This window comes from Mangifera indica, chromosome 16 (assembly GCF_011075055.1).
Source record: "Mangifera indica cultivar Alphonso chromosome 16, CATAS_Mindica_2.1, whole genome shotgun sequence".
Taxonomy (NCBI): domain Eukaryota; kingdom Viridiplantae; phylum Streptophyta; class Magnoliopsida; order Sapindales; family Anacardiaceae; genus Mangifera; species Mangifera indica.
Genome location: NC_058152.1, coordinates 7,822,139 through 7,838,583, shown reverse-complemented (window position 1 = coordinate 7,838,583; position 16,445 = coordinate 7,822,139). Strand labels below are relative to the sequence as shown.

Sequence of the window (16,445 nt, the reverse complement as noted above, 5' to 3'; positions counted from 1 at the left end):
AACACTCCATTAAACCAATTCCTTTAATCATACATTCCGCGCAGGTAAGATCCTTCTGTTATCCAATCCTAATCGAGTTTGGGATGATTCGTCAAAATCCTAATCTCGATACTTTAAGAATCGTCAATTGATATATTTGGAACATGTCATCATAAAAATTCTTTTTATGACTTGTATTATATTATGGTAAGAGATTTTGGTTTTCAATATTTATCGACATTCATTTAGGAACTCGAAACTAAATTAATGCCAAGTCAATGGATACTCTAAATCCAATAAATCCGAGTCAATGGATCCCTTCTTGATTACCATTTGTCTCTACATATAGATAACGTATGACCAACATGGCCTTTTATACAGAATATGACTATCCCCATATTTATACATCATATGAACCACACATATCTGTATCACATCCGACCATAATATCTTAGGTTAAAAGATTACTTCGTACACTAATACAATCATACGATGAGTTATTGAATATGTTTCAATGACTATGTGACTTATCATTATTAGTCATATTTGAAAAATGGTTCACTAACTGTTAATTCATACCAATGCTCTAATAACATAACCATCATCGTCACTCACACTAATATCATCTCATGATATTCAACGAAGACATTGAGTAGTCTACTATATGATATTATTGTCCAACTATTATCTCTCCGTAGTAAACAATTCAATAATTCAATTTTACTTATTAAGTTAATTATCTAGACAGTTCATATACATATTTTATATTAAATCAAATAAAAGAAGTAGTTTATGTATATAAATAAAAGAACGTTTTCTTTTATTAATAGATCATAATTACTAATATACAAGATGAAATGTCTTAAAACTGATAACACGAATGGTTTCTAAGGCATACAATAACTAAACTCCTACTTGCACTAAATTCATTCATTATTTTATCTCATAACCATCTTCTTGAGATAATAGTCCAGCTGCTTCAATGTCATCGCTTTAGTCAGTGTGTTAGCAAAATTCTCTATTGTCAGTGTATTTTGTATCAATATCTCTCTAGTTCCAGTGAATTTTAATGCACCCTTGATTCCTTTGCCTATGTAATAACATTAGTATTTTCACAGGATATTGGGTTATCGAATAAGCCATGTTTGAAACTATACTAAGTTCACATACAAACTTGCGTATCCATATAGCTTCTTTTGCCACGTTTAAAGCAGCAATATCTTCAACCTCTATAGCGGAGTTAGTTCTGGCTGACTGTTTGGAACTCTTTTAACTAACTGCACCTCTATTACATATAAAAATGAACTTTGATGTAGATTTTTTATCATCAAGGTCTAATTGAAAATTAGAATCTAAGTATCCTTACATGTTTAATTACAAACATCCATAACTTAGAATTAGATCTTTAGTTCTTCTTAAATACTTAAGGATTGATTTTACAGTTAACCAATGTTTTTCCCTAGATTGCCCTAATATATGCTTGTAACACTTGTTGTATAAGTTGTATCAAGGCTTGTATATAACATTGCATACATAACACCTACAACTAAAGCATAAGGCAAATTATGCATCCGTTATCACTCTTCATTGCTTTTTGGACCCATGTCTTTAGAAAAGTGCAAAAATCCTCTTTTTGAATTTTCCATGCCAAACCTCTTTAAGAAATTTTTATGTACAATTTCTAAGATAATCTGATGATCTCTTTTGTTTTATCTTTATAGATACGAATTCCAAGGGCATTTGTAATATTTCCTAAATCTTTTATTGAAAAGGTTTTGGATAACTAGATCTTAACCTCATTCATCATGTCTATTAGGGTAAGTGCCCTAGAGTCAATCGAGTTTGACATTTATAGATGTAATTATATATTAATAATTAATAAAGGATTTATTGTTATTCAATTAATATGTTTTCTATTTTTTTTTTATCATAAAAATAATGTCTTTAGAATGATAGAACTATGACGAGGGAATTAGATGATTAATCGTGGGAATCCTATGTACACTTTTAGTGGTCATTCTAAAAATGTTCGTAATCTTGACATTATAATGAACAAGGGCACATGTAATGATGATGAGATTATAATAGCATTGAGCAACCCCACCAAAAACGATGACAATTTTCACATGTCAAAATTGTTGCAGATAGTTTAGTATAACACATGAGTGCATGTTATAGACATGTTCATCAAACTGACATGACCAGAGAATATCCATATGGATGGTTACTCTAATGTCTATGGAATAAATCCTTTAAACACTGTGGGTGTTTGTGATCCTTTGACTTGAGGTTGCTAGACCGTCTTATGTAAGGGTCAGTATGGTTTGATGATATCTAATATGCTATCGTAATTGGGTAACTATAAATGTAGTAATTGATCATATTGTGAGATATATGATGGCTATAATTGATCAATAAAGGATTCTTCACTCTTGAGCATAAGGAAAGATATTTCACATGAGAATACTAAATGACATTTATGACAACTTGAATTTGTGGCCATAGTAGGATAAGATTGTAGCCTAATTTGTGTTAGTCATTAATGTGTATCAGTTCATACCAAGGAATCACTAAGATATAAATATTCTTATGTCTCAATCTTGAGAGATATTAGTTAATGAAAAGATTGAATTGCATATAATTATATGTTGTAAAAGCTTAAGCGATATTTATTGACACTTTGTTACCCAGGTGGTCATGATGTTTTGCTATAGGTTAATATTAGTCTATGTCTAGATTCACTTCGAATCGAAACACTACTACTTTGATAATGAGCTTATAGATTAGATGCATATAGGACTTGAATCAAACCTAGAGGAGTGGACTGTTTGTTAATAATTCTAATGTTTATGAAAGAGATAATGTAACACTCATTTCCAGATTTATACCCTTGATGGGAATATACCAAAAGATATGTGCACAACTAAACTATTTGAAAACTTTAATGTATGATCATAATTATAAAACGTGCAAAAAGGTGAGAGATGACAAAATAAATACTTCATTAATAAAAGTTCATAAAATAATAATAAGTATATGGGAAATCCCTATATGAAATAAATGCATAAAGTATAAATAACGGTTGTGTTTGGAATGTCAATAAAATAGATTGATAATCTGGAAACTAAATTGAAATAACATAATTGCTTATTTTCCTCACACAACTATCCATTGGATCCCCTGTCCACCATGCTACTCACATTTACCTGTAAAACATATGAAAGGAAACACATGAGTAAAACTTAATAAGTGGTAACCTCTTGGCACCCAAAACTAATATGAATAAACTAATGTTAAAATTTGCATTCCATCTGTAAATTGAATATGGTCACACTATAGGACTTTAATGCCCTGATATGGATCATCCATGGAAGTTGTAAAGACTTAAATTGAAATCAACACATATGATGCCCTGGTGAAAGCTACGGTTGTGCTTTGCTTATATGTCAAACAACCTATCGAGCTAACTAACTGAAATACCCTGATCATACGAAAAAATCTCTGATAACAGCTTTTTTCCTTATTATATAAGTTGATTGAAATTACTGACTAACCATCTTGAGATGACCCTTACCTTAGGTATATATGTGGTGTATCCTACTGATTATGTGAAGAATATCTAAATTCATATCTTTACCATGCACACCTGAATTAAAATGGGTAGCTATGCATCTTAGTGCCACGTGTATGAGGCGTCTCATGGGTATTTGACCCTATCACTTTCACAATTATCTTCACTTACACACATAGCTGGTAAGTATCTAAATCTGTGACACTAGCTCTAAGGTTACTAACTTTTAACTAGGATTCAACTATTTCCAAGCTTGTGTTATCGTCCACATAGTTGAACACTTAATCTATGCCTTTCTTGAATTCCTTATCTTTTGATGGCTCATTGTTCTTCTTGTTTAACTTTCCCTTTCTGTGCACATAACCTAAGGGTATGATTGTCTTTTTCCTTTGATTAGGGGTACACGATCGTGTGTTTTTCCATCCACACTCGTGTGCCTCATAACCTATATACATAGGCATATGACACTTAACACATGACTGTGCATAAAACAAATGCACATGGGGAGTTAACTTGGACACACCCCATGCACATAGGCCCACATGTACTTGCCACGTGTCTTTTACTACACGTCGTCCACTTCTGAGAATCCATACACCACATATGTCCTGTACCACATAACCATGCATATCTTTTCTCAAAATAAACATAAGATTCTCAAACTTTCAAAATTCTTAGAATGACACATAGGCGTGTATGAGACCATACATAATCATGTGGCATAATATAGAAATCACATCCTAAGGGTTTCTACATTACATAAACGTACATAAGCACTATAACCATAGCAACCAATTCTGACCATATCTTTAAAGAACCCTAAACAAGTATATACATCGGAAAACATGCATTACAACCTATATACGATCACTTCTAGGCATTATTACGATTCAAGCGAAAATGCATAATATTCATACCACAATCATATTGATACGATTCTTGGATGTATATGCATAAATCAAACAGTCTCTTCCACACTTGATCCACTAAAATCCATCACACACATGCAAGAACATATGCACATATTACTGTTCATATGCATATAAACTCTAATTTCATCAATTCCATACAATCAAGATGATAGACAATCATATGGCTCATCACAATTGCATATTAAATCAAACATGTCATATAAATCATCACTATTATATCTAAACTATAAGGTTTTAGTACACTGTTAATCAATAGCACAATGGAATTAAAATTTTTTAAAAATTATCAAAGATCCTAAAACCCATCTAGGATACCAATTTTAATTCATAGATTTATGAATATGTTAAACACACATAAGGTGTTTAGAAATTATATCTACGTTGTTGGCCCTTTCAAGACTTCACATGACTATGTAAAGATCATTATCCAACTTTCTTGAGGCAGCGCCTTGGTATCCCCATAGAGCACGAATGGGAGATGATCCAAAAAGAAGGTTACTAAGGCTTCTGTTGTTTAGATCTTGGAAATTGGATCACGACAAAGTGAGAGGAAGGTCACGACAATGGAAGCTTGCATCAGAAAGGTTCTAAGTGTGAAGATATGTGTTTGGGATGTATGTGTTGGCTTATTGTAAAAAAAATTTTCACTCAAACTAAACGCCTTTATTTATAAGGTGTACATGAATCCTAAGTTAGTTAAGATTCTAACTAATTAAGTGATAAGGTGTCCAAGAGTTATTATTAAATTAAGAAATTTAATTTATTGAAAGTTTTAATGTATAAGAATCCTAATGAAATTAGGATTCCAACTTAACCTAAACTTTCTATCAAACAAAGACTCTGAAGAATCCTAATTTAATTAAAACACATTACCTATGAGTTAACTCATTTAATTGACTCGCATCCATCATTTAACCTTACTTAGTTGGACTCCTAAGTGGGTCCAATCGAAACCATGCAATGTATTTGCACGATGCCACATAGCATCGTACACACGAAATGATTCCAGTCAAAACACATCTATACGTTTCTCTCTTTCCATGATCATAGATTATTGTCAAACGATTGTCTCTTGGTTTGTATTAACCCCTTAATACGTGTGACCTATAAGATCTTTATTGAACTAGTAGTATTTAAATTCATATCAATTCCAAATACAGACCAAGATTGGTTTTTAGCAAAGCGTCATAGTTACCCAGATAATAAAGTGTCAGCGAATATCTCTATAAGCTTTTACAATATCACAATTATGTACAATTCCATCATTTCCTTAACCGATATCTCTCGAGGCTGAGACATAGAAGTCTATTATCTCAGTAGTTCCTTGATATAAGCTGATATATATTAATGACTTATATGGATTAGATTACAATCTTATCCTTTTGTGGCCTCACATTTAAGTAGTCATGATTGTCTTTCAGCATTCGCATATGATATATTTTTACTTGTGCTCAAGAGTGACGAATTCTTTATTGATCAATATAGCCTTCATGCATCTTATGATATGGTTAATCAATACTTTTATGATACCATTATTACAACAATATGTTGGATAGTGTCACACTATACAAATCCTTACACAAGACAGTCTAACAACCTTAAGTTAAAAGATCATATGCACTCATGGTGTTTAGAAGATTTGTTCCATAGACATTGGAGCAACCATCCATATAAATATCTTCTAGTAGGGTTAGTCTAAAGAACATGTATACAACGTGCACCCATGTGTTACACATGCCATCAACAACTAGCTTTGACACGTGAGAATTTTTGCCACCTTTTGGTGAGGTCGATTAACATTATGATAATCCCGTCAACATTATATATGCACTTGGTCATTGTAATGTCAAGATTATGGATATTTCTAGAATAACCTCTTATTGTGTGCATAGGGCTTACATGATCAGTCGTTTAATCCTTTTGTCATAGTTTTACTATTCTAAGAGTATGTTATTCGCACAATCATATAATAGACAAACATATGAACTAAATAACTATAAATTCTCTTATTAATATATGAATAAATATTTTTGAATTAATTAATTAATCAGTCAACTAATCAATTAACAATTAGAGACTTTATCACTGAAGAATATAATTCTCAAATGGCTCCATCTAGGGATCTCTCTCGTCTGCTACCTACACATGTTTGGAAACACCTCAACATCAACTAAATCCACCCAATTATATAGTGTGTCTATTATCTCATATATCCAAAACTGCAATGTCAACATCAATGTTTAAATTCCATCAATGATAACCGTAATTAATATTTTTTTTCTAGCAATCAATAAAAATTAGTCATAATTATACACTTACTTGGAATGCGATTGAAAACTTGTAGATATTGTATTATGCAAATCTTTTATCTAACTACAACATATCTTTTCAGTCATTTGACACATGGATTAGTAGGTCATATCCCATACCTGTACATCTCACAGGTAAGAATTGAATCCGTCTAAGTGATCAATCAATTGGAGATACTCCAAAGATACCTTTTTTGGTTTGTTGTTCTTTAGTAACACTATATGAAGACAATACAAAAGGGTCAATTCAACTACATTGATATCATCATCCCCTCATGACCTCGTTGCAAAAACTCACTCCAAATCTTTGTATTTCACCTTCTGACTTCTTTGGAAATGGTGTTATGAATCCTATCTCTGACACCTTATGAAATATATATCCCTATCCCAGTAGACTAACTGAAGTGTTACCTAGTAATAAGTGTAAACTCGAATAGGTTAAAACTCATGCTAACCTCATTAATCTATAACCAAAGCTGATTTCTCAAATCACCTCGATACAACTGTGGTAACAAGAAAGAGTGTACCAACACTCCACTGAGTCTCGTGTCTCGAAAGTGAAGGAAATGCCCAACTATTGTTGTGTCAATGTGAATTTTATCTTGGATATATAGTATTTTGTTGCACGTGCAATGTCACCTATACCTAGAAATGTCACGCCATGTTAAGGATTCTTAATTCTCCCCTTGGGTCCTTATGTTTTATTTTTTGGAAAACTTTTAGTAAAAAAAAACTATTATCACAACAAATTTGATAAGAATTTCAGAAATACAGACATAAAATTTGAAATCAATATGAAATGCATATCTATAATCTATCAATTTATATAATAATTTGAAAAAAAATAAACCTCAAATTTGAATCCTACATGTCAAAAAACCCTTGGAATGGAAAAAATTGAAAAAACAAATTTGAAATTAAAAAACTACACATAAACAAACCCTTGGAATAGGAAAAATTTTTACAATACTTAAAATTCAAAAACTACATATCAAAAAACCTTTATAATGGAAAAAATTAAAAAAATGAACCTAAAATTTGAAAACTACATGCTAAAAAACTTTAGAATAGGAAAAACAAAAAATCAGACTTAAAATTTGAAAACTATACGTTAAAAAACTCTAGATTGGGAAAAATTGAAAAAATTGACTTAAAATTTAAAAATTACATGTCAAAATACCCTAAAACAAAAAGATGATATAAAATTTGAAAACTACACATGAAAAAACCATAGAATAGAAAAAATATTAATTTGCCCTTGAAATCGTGATTTGTCTCCTTAAATATTAATACTGTTTAAAAACTTATAATTTTCCCCCTCCCCTGAGTTCTCTAAGTTTTACTGTTTAAAATTTAAAAATTTTTCCCTATCCTATGAACTTTTCCAAGGTTCCTCAAAATGGTTATTGTTTAGGAAATTGGAATTTCCCTCTTCCCTTTGAGATTACCTAAGACCTCGCTCCACCCAAGGGGAAGATTATCCACCTCGTGGACCTCAAAATTCCCTGAGGTGGAGCACTAACCCTTAAAATACATATTTTCCGACCAAAATTTCATTTTTCTAAGTAGTATTTCAACGAAAAACAAATCTACACTTTAACACAATATCCCTCAATCAATTTATCAAAAAAAAACAAGAATTGACCCACAAAATCAAATGTTCAAAACTGAAAATTCTAACTAAAAACATCTAAAATCTTCATTCAATCGATAAAATTTTAATACCAAAATGATTAAAACATGAAAAGGGACGATATACTAACCTCTTTTGTCATTTTCATTATCGAAAAACTAGAAAAACCATTAGAGAAAAGTCAATCTGATGCACCTTGTGGAAGCTCCATGAGAAAAGAAAATTTTACCCGAATTTGAATAGTGATTTCAAGGAAATCATGCATTCATTTTATTTCTTTATATAAGGACGTTTTCATCAATTCACATAACTTTAGTATTTTTGCTTTGTATTGATAAAGATGGGTATTTTTGTTTTTTTTTTTTATGGGTATTTAAGTTAATTTCCCTAAAAGAAATGCCACTTAATATTTTTATAATGTCAATTATTTAAAATGCCACAATATGTCATTAATTTTTTGACTTCTCATGATTTCTAGTGGTATTTAGTGGTATTTTATCAAATATCACAAAAAAAAAAAAAAAAAAACCACCAAATACTCTTTTTGTTGTAGTGAGTGGAAAGATATAAGGTCAGACTTGTTACAAGATGGTAAAGTCAGGTGAAAGGACTCTATTACAATGAAACATTCACTCTAGTAGCAAAATTTGCAACTGCTAAGTATCTTATTATAGTGGTTGCAATCAAAGGATGAGAATTGTATCAACTTGATGTTAACAATGCATTCCTTAATGAAAATTTAGATAAACAAGTTTTTATAAAAGTGCCACAAGGATGATGCATCAATGATAAGGGAGTTGTTTGTAAACTTCAAAAGTCCTTATATGGACTCAAACAGGCCTCCAAGCAATAGTTTGGTAAGCTTTCTGAAGCTTCATTGTCTTATGGTTTCAAACAAAGCATTTTAGATTATTCACCTTTTACCATGACCAAAGAGCATAGTAGGATTATGGTATTGGTGTATGTAGATGATTTAATTGTTGTTAGAGATAACAAAGAACATTGTGCATAATTCAAGAATCATTTGCAAGGTTGTTTTCATATTAATGATTTAGGACCATTGAGTTATTTTCTTGGCCGAGAAGTTAAGAGGACCAAAAAGGGAATACACCTAAGTTAGCAAAAATATGTCAAGGATATAATTGTTGAAGATGGAGAATGTGAAATGTGTAGAAACACCTATTCCTCAACAAGATGGACTTTCTGAAGATGTTAGAGAGTTGCTTAAAGATGCATGGAGTTATAGAAGACTATTTGGAAGACTTTTGTACTTGACATTGACTCAATCTGATTTGTCAAATGAAATCTATTTGCTAAGTCAATTTTTGAAGAGTCCAAGACAACCTTACATCGACATGCCAAAACAGATGATTCGCTACATTAGCAAGGCACTAGATCAAGGGAATTTTTTACCCTAAAGCCAATGAGATGGTTTTAAGAGCATACTCTGATGCAGATTGGATAACATGTTCAACCACTAGAAAACCAATGGTAGACTTTATAACTTTTCTTGGAATTGCTCCTTTGACTTGATGATCCAAGAAACAACCCATAGTATCATTATCATCTACAGAAACTGAATACAAGGCTATGGCAAAAACAACCAAAGAAGTTGTGTGGTTAACTTCTATCCTTAAAGATTTGTTTATAGAAGTTCCACGACCTATAAGTTTGTTTTGTGATAATAAGTCAACTATGCACATTACATCCAATTCAATGTTCCATAAAAGAACTAAAAACATTGGCTTGGATTGTCACTTCATCAAGGAAAAGGTGTAGGCAAGTTACTTAGTCTTCCATATGTGTCTTCTCATCAACAATTATCTTATATATTTACGAAGGGACTCAAACATGAATAATTTTGAGTCATTTTGCAAGCCATTGGTAGCATCAGCTTGAGGGAGGCATCCAACATGTGAATATCCTCTTTTAGCACTTCATGATTTACTTAAGTTACAATCGGCTTAAGAAAGACTCTTGAAGTGTGGATATTCTAGATTAATTACTAAGACCAATTACAGATATTTTGAATTGCTTATTCAGACCATGAGATATTTTGAAATTGAGAGATAAGATTAATTTTATATATCAATAATGTATTTTCCTTTTTTAATTGTAACATAGTTTTAGGAAGGTGGTCACCTATTTAGCCTTGTATATAAGGAATTAGTTAGGAATTATTATTTTTTATATATGTTAGCTACTGTATCAATTCGAAGATGTGAATAATATCAGTTATTATTATTTTTTATCCATAATGAATTTTTTCAGGATAGGAGTGCCTGGGCTGTGTGTGTTTACTATGTTGGGACATCCTATGACATGTTCAAAACAAGCGGATTGTAACAATATGCACGCAACATACAAGATTATTAATGTCATATTCTTTTAATTTATTATTTTTTTAAATTGATTTTTTTCAAATCTTTATACTTTTCTGTAATTGTTCCATTTATTCTTACAATCCTTTTTTCCCTTTAATTCAATAACTATATTGATAGAAAAATTCCTATGACTCAACTGTGTTTCATGATTTAGAATTTGAATATTTAAAAATATGAAAAAAAATGAAAAGTTGGAAAATGCTATTTATAGTCTTCATAAATACAATTTTTGAAACATTAGAACTTGAATAATAAATAAAAATTAATTCTGTTGAGAGGGAACATATTCACACACTCTAAAGTTAGCAATCTAAAATATTATATGTATAAATTTATTTTGTGATTTTTTTTCAAAATGATACTAGATCATATATAAACTTTTTCAAATCAATAGGACAATTTATTTTTCTATTATTAAAGATGATTAGTATTGTCATTAATTATGTGTACAAGAATCTGAAACTTCCTTGCAAAGAAACTATCGATGGCAAATGAGAAAATTAAAGCAAGAGATTTAAATTATAATTGACTTGTGCAAGTGAATTATACACGTTTTTTTCCTATTTAGCTGTCTAATTACTTTTCGTGGAATTTGGCATGTGATTAGACTGAAGTCAAAACGCAAACAATAGAAACCAAATGACTGCTAGAATTTGAGCGACTACAGGTAGAGCTGAAACTTTTAGAGTTCTACTTGCTGTTTCAAATATATGAAATGAATTAGAAGAAGGTTCTTTACTATTCTACAATCAACAAGAAAGCTGACTTGTGTAAATAATTATTGACTATCAAAAACAGGTTGATTTTCACCTAATTGAATCATAGAGTTCATATTCGTTAATGTCTTACCAACAGATATAATGCAGGAACTACACCTGTGCGGCAAGGATTTCATTCCATGTGTCTGGAATTCCAGGTAGGCACCAATGCAAGCAATCATTAACGCCTTGGTTTGCCTTGATACTGTAATGGGATATGTGACCCTCATCTCTCAGTTCTGAAAGAGCAGTTATATCCAGAAGTTTTATTTTTGTACCCTTAATGGCAGCTTCAACAATTTCATCACTTGATCTATCTTGCTTAACTTTGTTTCCTCTGGTTAAAGGGGTGGTATTATCACAGCTACCACCAGTATTCCAGTCCCCATTGCGGAAATGTCTTGGAGAGATTGTCCGAAAGAATGCTTTAAGTCGAGGATGGAATGGAAGCTGAGAGTCAAGCCACCTAGCCACACTGTAAGCCGTAAAATTCTTGGCACTCTCCAGGTTTGCAAGTCTTTTATCTTCATTAGGTTTTCCATTCACATATACAACCCATCGGTTAGCTCTAAGTTTCCCTCTGTTCCAGTGATGTCCCGAATTGAGAACTAAAACATCAAACCGCTGGAGGTATTTACTCATGAAAGCTGGTGGACGGTCTAAATGCATGGCAACATCAGACTTGGGGTCTGAACTGTTAAGTGGCACCAAGTCAGCAAGTGTTGATGACCAATAATATAAAATGGTGGTATTGGTCGCAAGGAAACGATAAGCCCAGCCATCAGGACGAGCATGTCCACGTAGTTTCACAAGACCATATTCCCTTCCGACATCTTCAACTTCTTGGATCATTTGTCCACCAGTGGCCATACACATCATAGATTGGAATTGCTGCCTGCCCAAAGAATCCCCTACAAATGCAATTGTTTTGTCCTTCATCCTAAAATTCACAAGCTATATTCAGAGAAACAATCATCTAAACATACATTTTGCTTCTAATGACAATATCATATGATTGAAATTCAATAGAAACAGCTAGCTATGGAGGATTTGTGAGTCAAAACTACGTATGAATGATGCCATTGAGGCCATGAAAGATAAGAAGCAAACAGAAGCAGAAGAATAACAACAATCAATTATAGAGGCCAACCTTTGCAAAAATGCAGATCGTTCAAATTCTGGCATTTCACAATCTTTTGGCTGCCAGCGATATCTCTCATAAGAAAACTCTTTACGTTGGGTCAATCGACACGCCCACATTTCTGATAACCACTGTTTACATCCAAACCCGGGATACAAAGGACGCCTGCTGTCGGAAACCCAACTACCCTTGGCATAGTTACATACTGCAAAGTGAAAAGCCACACATCCTTAGAAATACAACCATTTAAAATATTAAGATAAATAGCTAGATCCACAAAAGATTCTTCAAAAATTAGACAGTTTTGACAGTTAGGCATTAATATAAAATATAAAGAACAATATTTTTTAAACTTCTCTTATAAATATGCCTTTATTTCAAAATTCTCCTCCCTCACCTTGTTGAGGGCTAATTATTTGACTGTTGAACTAAATTTTCTACCTCCTGCATCTCTTGCATTTATTGTTCTTTCTATTGTACCAAAAAGCTGAAACTCCAGAAAAGACACATCTGAGGTCCAGAAGATACAAAAGATAGCATTTTATTATTTTCTCTTTCTTATAATTTTGTAAAAAAGTGAAACAAGAAAAATATAAACTATTAGGAACCCCGCCAGTCTTAACCAAAAACACAGCAAACAACACAAATGATTTTATTGATAAAAAGGTATTTACAAGGATAAATAGACAATTTGAGGAGCCGAGGCCTTCCAATTTTGGCCATTGGAGGTGCCAGAACCAGAAGCCTCCCCAATCAGCCCTAAGACTGCCCACTACCAATGATTGCCCAAACTCAAATTTTCTTCCCCTCTCCTTCTTCAATCTCTCTTTTATATTTGCTCATTTCATAGCTGCCCATCCATACTTCATAATTGCCCTTGAGTGTTTCATAACTGCATATTTGTTTCACTAGTCCTAACATAAACATAAATATATCTTCTTTTTCTTTCTGAAAGTACTGAGTTTTGAGAAAGGCTTCTATTATCTTAAAAATCTACACTAGGTAACTATTTAAGCCAAAGTATACTATGGGTAGGTTGCAAATTTACACTAATGGTTGTTAGCAAACAAACAGCTGAAGGCTTAAACTATTAAGCAGACAAACCATCAATTTGTAAGAAGCAATTGCATGTAATGGACAATGAGGAAGATCCTAAGGAAATGTACCATTATCCTTCAAGAATTACAAAAAAATTGTACGACTGGTTAATCAAATTCTATTCATCTTATCATGAAGACACTATAATGGACCTAAATAGTAAAGCAAACAAAAAGTCCACATTCTTTTTTGAAGGCTGCAGAAGTTACCAGTTTCCACATTCTATCTCTTAAGGCTAACTATAAATAACCACGTGGAAACCGGGGTCTCACCATTTTTGGCATTAAATATAGTTACATGAGTATGGCACATGTACCATTGCTCCCCTTCAATAATTTATATGAGAAACAAACTAAAGGGAGTTGACAGTGAAAATGCCGCATATAAGCAAACTCTTTTAAATTACTCTGTTTCGCTCACACTAACCTCAATCATGAAGCAAGTCATTACAATCATAAGTCCAGGGGAAAACAATTAAAACACAGATTGCAATCGTGTACAAGAGAGCTTAAAAAATTAACACAGCACAAGTAGCAGAATTTGCAACGGCATGAGAATGAGACACTACCTTTCTTCTTGGTTGAAAACATCCCTTCCCCATCAGTTTCTTTCCTCTCTGGAATATACGAGGTTGTAAAATTTGTTAATTGCCTGTCTAAATTCTTTACACCCGGTTCTTTTGTTTCTTCTTCAGTTATTGATTCAGAATTTTTTTCTTGCATATGCTCCTTTGGCCTTATAGATTGAAAGGAATGATTTCCAGCTTCTTCATCAAATGCTAAGCCACAGAAAAGAAAAAAGAAGTTGCAGGAAAGAGAAGCACAATTCTGTGGTAACATTCATAGATCCCATCACCCAACATCAAGGTTTCAAATTTTGCAATTGCCTTAGGTACTATATAGTTTTTCCCAGTAAACTTTTCACCAACTCTTTTCTTTGCCTTAAATTTATTATTCAGTGAAAAGAAGAGGACAAAGATATGAAAATACATATTCATGTAGGCAGTTGATCCAGAAACAAACCTGATGAAGACCACGTAAACTGATCTTGGACTGGCAGTACAGTTGTAACAAAAGGATTTTTCTCGCAAACCCAAATAAAAATGGTTGTAAAAAGAAGTGTAATTAGCGTGAGAGAAAGATGTCTTCCTCTCATTCTATAATTATTTCCTCCTTTCATCTCTGCTTAAACTACAAAACAACAGACTCTTGGTCAGATCTAATGCATCTTCATTCTCATTTAAGTTTAATTTGTCTGCAAGGATCATCAGCTTCTTTCAGAAAATGAACTCATTCATGAGCCTCTGCTGCATGTTGAAAAACTAATCTGTAGCATTCAACACAGATAGAAAAGATAAATAAATAAAACTAACAAAACCAAGATAGCATATTTCTAGTCCGATAAGCACACAATATAGAAAAGAACAGCATAAAATCCTACAGAAATAAAGTACCCTTGCTAAAGCAGCAAAAAATACAATTGGACTGACAATTTAAGATGTAAAAACCCCTAATTTCCAAAACCGTTCTACATGATTGCCTCACGCAGCTACATCCCCTCCTTTTCACGCAATTACTTCACATAAGACAAGTCCCTTTAACAGTAAGAAGCCATCCCAAACACCAATCATAAAAGCTTAAACTCATCCATTCCAATACAAAAAACAAAAAATACATAATCCAAAGCATTCACTCAATCTAAACTTTTCAATTACATCGGCCACAACCCATTTTTATATGCATGCATGAGAAAAAAACAATCTTTCACAAAAAGTTTAAACAAATTTATTGAAACAGTCCATCCAATACCAAATTGAATATCAACAATTCATTGAAAGCGGTATCTTACAACTTCTAAATATTTCCCAAAAGTCTTATAAATCACAAACTTTAGAACAACAATAAATTAAAAAAAAAAAACCCATATTCCAGCATAAAAATTGATTTAAAAAAAGAAAAATATCAACAAAATTACATAAAACTAAAACACCACTTCAGGCCCACCCTTGTTAAACCAAATTCAAGAAAAACAGGAACAATGTGAGACAATGAATAACGAAAAGGGAAGGAAAGGGAAACAATAGAACCTAAACTATGCGGAAAACCAACGCTGAGGGGCTGTTAAATAATTAAGAATCTGGAAATGTTAGATCCGAAAAACAAAGAAAAATAAAGTTTTTTGCTTCCTGAGAGCAGAACAATGAATTAATGCACTAGCGCCCGAAACTGAAAGGCAATCTGTTTATATCGGGAATGTGCGTACAGTGCGTTGCATGAAACTGACGGTAAAGGTCATTGATTTTAAAAATAGTATCTTACTAAATCTCTCACATAGTCCCCTGAAGTTTTAGAACAACCAAAATACTCCCAACAAGCTAGTAAATATTAACATATTATCCTTCTTTCTTAAGATCTAAAAATTAATAATAACAGACTTTTTAATATTTGAAAATTTTAAGGGTATTGCTATAATTTAGGATATATAAAGGGGTTCATGAACATCTTTAAAATTAGTATCTTGGTAAATGAATATTAAATGAAACCTCTAATTAAATGATGCAACTATAACATGTGTCTCGTTATCTAAATGCCCACTCATTTACAAATTTGATTATTATATATTATTAGGTAATCTTATTTC

General features: G+C 32.1%; 1 protein-coding gene across 2 annotated transcripts; it reads right to left on the bottom strand.

The window, feature by feature from the left end:
- Positions 1-11,570: 11,570 nt before the first annotated feature.
- On the bottom strand, positions 11,571-16,066 carry LOC123198702 (protein trichome birefringence-like 14). Of its 2 annotated transcripts, none has more exons than XM_044613450.1 (5): positions 15,259-16,066; positions 14,828-15,131; positions 14,374-14,583; positions 12,717-12,912; positions 11,571-12,506 (listed from the first exon to the last, which is right to left on the bottom strand). In XM_044613450.1, the coding sequence occupies exons 2-5, from the start codon at positions 14,982-14,984 to the stop codon at positions 11,678-11,680; spliced, it is 1,392 nt and encodes a 463-aa protein (XP_044469385.1). In that variant the 5' UTR covers positions 14,985-15,131; positions 15,259-16,066; the 3' UTR covers positions 11,571-11,677. The 2 variants fall into 2 exon arrangements, with proteins under 2 accessions (XP_044469385.1, XP_044469384.1); XM_044613449.1 differs by having other exon boundaries at positions 15,892-16,066.
- Between the last annotated feature and the right edge of the window lie 379 nt (positions 16,067-16,445).